The sequence below is a fragment of the Echinops telfairi genome, unplaced genomic scaffold (assembly GCF_000313985.2).
Source record: "Echinops telfairi isolate 266 unplaced genomic scaffold, ASM31398v2 ScPeMD7_2;HRSCAF=8, whole genome shotgun sequence".
Classification (NCBI taxonomy): domain Eukaryota; kingdom Metazoa; phylum Chordata; class Mammalia; order Afrosoricida; family Tenrecidae; genus Echinops; species Echinops telfairi.
In genome coordinates, this window is record NW_022103898.1 from 63860731 (window position 1) to 63865127 (window position 4397).

The 4397-nt window shown below is 38.2% G+C and overlaps 1 protein-coding gene across 1 annotated transcript in view; it reads right to left on the minus strand.

Moving 5' to 3' along the window:
* The window catches only part of NUP107 (nucleoporin 107), a 51391-nt gene that overhangs the window by 7659 nt on the left and 39335 nt on the right, over positions 1-4397 (minus strand). The window contains exons 16-22 of the mRNA XM_045288899.1: positions 4370-4391; positions 3959-4077; positions 3057-3095; positions 2586-2736; positions 2103-2215; positions 1399-1501; positions 771-931 (exon numbers count right to left, since the gene is read on the minus strand). Coding sequence (XP_045144834.1) covers positions 771-931; positions 1399-1501; positions 2103-2215; positions 2586-2736; positions 3057-3095; positions 3959-4077; positions 4370-4391 — 708 coding nt within the window. The remainder of the gene's footprint in view (positions 1-770; positions 932-1398; positions 1502-2102; positions 2216-2585; positions 2737-3056; positions 3096-3958; positions 4078-4369; positions 4392-4397) is intronic.

A 4397-nucleotide genomic window follows, 5' to 3' on the forward strand; every position in this document is an offset into this window, starting at 1 on the left:
ATAGCCTCCTCACTGGGGGATGGACAGCAGAGAAAGGGCGGAGGGGTCGTCAGACAGTGTAACATGACAAAATAATAATAATTTGTGAATTATGAAGGGTTCATGAGGGAAGTGGGAGTGTGGAGGGAGGGGGGAAAATGATATTAAGGGCTCAGGTGGAAGGCAAGTGTTCTGAGAACGATGGCGGCAACAAATGTACATATGTGCTTGACACAATGGATGCATGTATGGATTGTGATGGGAATTGTACGAGCCCCCAATAAAATGATTTAAAAAAAATCATTGTAAGTAAATGTTTTGGCAAGTAACAAAAAATAGCAAGACATATATCTTGTCTCCCAGTATTTCCTCCCATCTCAACACCCTAAGTCAATCCCACCCACTGTGCTGACTGCGTATTTACTTGTCTGTGTGATTAACCCACAGGTAGACTGCCAGCACACAGCCCACAGCAATCTCTGAGTAATTTATTCCATGGATTTTGAGTGAGTGTGTTGTCAGCACAGAGTGGTGACAACAGTGGTGGTGCAGTTGCTGTCCACTAACAGAAACGTGGGTGTGAGTCTGCCATTCACTCTGCAGGAAGAAGGGGCAGCCTGCTTCTGCGCAGACTGCAGCCTGAGAATCTCTACAGGGCAGTTCTACTTCATCCAGCAAGGTCGCGTGGTCAGAACCTACTGGTTGGCAACTGGCTTGATTTTTGGTGATGTTTCAAAATCTGATTCTGAGAGTAAATCAGAAAAATCTTTACGAAGCCAGACACATCTTACCAAATAAGCTCGAATGCACAAATGCTCTCTGATGGCGTTATCATCTTCAGCAGGAAGTGGACTCTCCATTCCTTGTTCTTCCCACTGATTATAGATTTCTGCTATAGAATCCTGAGGAATTTTCACAAATACTTCTTTTGCAGCATCATGTTTCTTTGATGCTGTGGTGAGAAAAATTTACAGGTTTTCAATATACATACAATTCTGTGCAATGCTTTCTAAAACAATCAAATTATTGATCTGCCACTTATAGAGAATTGTCCCCTCTTCAGGTCCCAGTGCATGACTGTCAGAAGTCTGGGGAACCCTCTGACTTAATGCTCTGGCCTTTTCTTTATCTTAATATGATCCGACACAAAGGCTACCCTAACTGCAGTTACTCCGCTGTAATTTGGTGCCTTTAAAGGAAATTGCTTTTCAGAGTCTGAGAGCTTAAGAGCATATATACATTCAAAATTGATGGGAAGAATAAAAATTCACTGATACATATTGCTTGTTTCATAGTACCAGATTTGATAAGTAAAAGTGTCTATTTTATTTTTTTCTGTTCCCAGTGGAAGAATTTGTAAAAAGTTCAAACAAAACTGAACAGTATATAAATTTGAAAAAACAAACAGATCGCACATACCTAAGAATCCCCTCATGATTGCATTGCCTTGCCTTAGAGCTTCTGCCCTCTGTGCTGGGTCAAACACCAGCCAGCCGATCCCATCGATCTTTACGCGGTCTTCCTAGACAGTTATAGAACAAGAGTGGGTAAGGAAAAATGGCTTTCGCTTTTGGTTTCTTTTACCTCTATGATCCTGAAAATTAATAAAACGATTTCACATCTAGTGAACATAATTTTCTTTAAAATTATGCAAATTTATGAAAGAATAAAGCTTTCCTTAATCTATTCCATATTTAATAATTCTCTAATACACTACAGAAAACACTTGCTAGATTACTAATCTAGGATTAGACATTTTATTTCCCATTAATTTAATGATGTGATTCCTTTATGTATAACTTCAAGAAGTGTTCTTTCCTAAACATAACTTTTTATTCTTTCCTGAAAATATAAATATATAAGTTACATGAGAATTATTTAAGTATTAAAAAATAACTTGAAAAACAAATATCCACTCAGATTCTTTCTCTTCAAACAGAAACAAAAATGTTTTCTTTAAAATGCAACGACTGTACGTAATCTTAGATAAGGCTTTAAATTTATGACCAATTTTTATACTCTAAAAGGTTTTGGCTAACAAGGAAGGAAATGACTACACTGTAAGTTACAAAGCAGGCTTCCAGGGGACCATCATAAAGATGACTGGCCACCCCTCAAATTACCTCAGTAGTGCCGGTGTCGAGAGCTGGTGCCAGGTCATGATGACTGAATTCACCGGTGTCTTTCCTTCGAATATTCTCAACCACGGTTTTGGTTATTGTTGCAACATCCAAATCTGAAGAATTTTTTTAAGGGACAAAAAAACAGACTGAGGCAAAATATACATTCATGATGATTTGGTAAATCTGGAATGGTAATTATTTACAAATATTGCACAGAGTATGAAAAGCATTATAAAAGAAAATGCCCAAATTAAAAGCTATTATACATACATACACACACACACACACACACACACACACACACACACACACACAAAATAGTACCGTTTATATTATTCCTAAAGCAGAACTGAACTGGAAATTTTACTGATTTCTTCTCCCCCTCAGGAGAAATGAGTGAAATGTGGTTTAATGTTATTAAAACCACAAGGACATTATTCCTTAGAAAAGCCCCCAATAGATGAAATTCCCAACCCTTCTTACCTGCTTCTTTAGCCAGCTCTAGACAATGGTGCCGCTCTTGAAGTTCTGTAACGCCTTCCAAAAACAATGCATACTGGGCAACCGCTAGGTCTTGAGGTAAATGACAGGCATAAAATGCTATGAGACTTGTATGCTTTTCATTTATTAGAAGCTGGAAAGCAGAAAAAGATGAAAGTATGTCAACAGTAATTTCTAGGATTAGCATTACTTTTTAAATAGCTTTCAAAAAATAGCCGTTAAAGTTTTAAGTCCATTTACACATAAAATGGAGATTCACCTTGACATGGATTTGTGCTGCTAAACAGAATCTTAAATTCAAAAGAAATGTACTAATGACAATTTTAAAAGCTCTCACATAGATTCTAATGACTTTCATGTCACTATGTATTAAAATAGTGCCAAACTTGGCTTTTGTTTTCATTAAAAGAGGAGGGGGGCACGGGGAGTCAAATTCTAGACTCTCAGGCTTACCTGTATGTATGTCTTCAAAACGTCAACTGAAACTTCTTCCTTCAGAGGGAAATAAGACAATCCATAACTCAATTATAAAAACAACTGCTTATATGTAACAGAAACATTTCTAAGAAAAAGTCAGCCATTGAATCTTTTAATCATCTTAACGTTTACCAGTGGCCAAGAAATACATGCCAGGTCCAGTGCTTGGAAAAGTTCATGTATTGTCAGATTCAGCCTTTTGTAACGCTTTGCATTTAGTTATTACTATTGTTCGCATTTTCAGACGAAGAAACCATGACCTAGAGAGGTTTTAACTCAAACTCACTGTCATCGAGTCACTGCTAACTCAAAGCAATCCCCCGTGGGTTTCCCAGACTGTAACTGTTTACAGGAGCAGAAAGCCCAGTCTTTCTCCTCAGAGCTGCTGGTGGTTTCGAACTGCTGACCATGTGGAAGGCAACCCAACTCATAAGCACTACGCCACCAGGGTTCCCAGAATTACAGTTAGAAGCTGCCAAGTCAGGATGTGAACCCAGGATATCTTAGTCCAAAGTCCAACCTTTAACCTAGTACATGTACTCTGCCAAAAATGCTCTGAAATATTTAGAAAAAAACCCAGAGGTAGTTTAAAAACTCACACTGAACTTATTAGTCTGGCTCAACACGCTTGACTGTTTGCTTTAAAGCTGAATACTGATGAGAATAAAGTTAGGAACTTATAAATCACTGGGTAACCACCATATTCCGCAGCCAAAGGCTGAAGTCTAAAGAGCCACCGACAGTGAGTTATCACTGAACGATCACAAAAGCCTTCTGTACCCTTACCACCGTTTCTAGAAAATCAAAATTAAAACGTAGTGTTTTCCTGAAGAGAAACACATGGCATTAAGTTTCAAAGCAAGGTAGACCTTATTTACTTTGGTCTGTAGCCCCAAAGTCCGGAAAAACAGAATGAGATGCGTCATGAAGCGGAGGAGGTGTCCAGGTAGACTGTTCCTGCCTTTGGAGAGCCATTTGCTAAATTCATCCATCAAACCTAAGGCCACGGGGAAAAGAGGTTCAATAAGGGAGACACCCAAACGAGAGAAACAAACCCTGCCAGGAGCACTGACCTCATTCCTGTCCCAGTTAATAGCCGTCATATAAAACTGCAACACTCTGAGACAGACTTTGTTATTATTCTATGAAACAATTAAGCGAATAATTGTATTCAAAGGGTTATTATTTAAAAAGATTAAGATATGTGCGTCATATACATTGTTTTGATATACCTTTCACAAAAATTATTAAGGGAAAACAGAGAAATATGAGGTAAAACAATATCTTACCATCAATGTCTCCCAGGATAAGAAATTT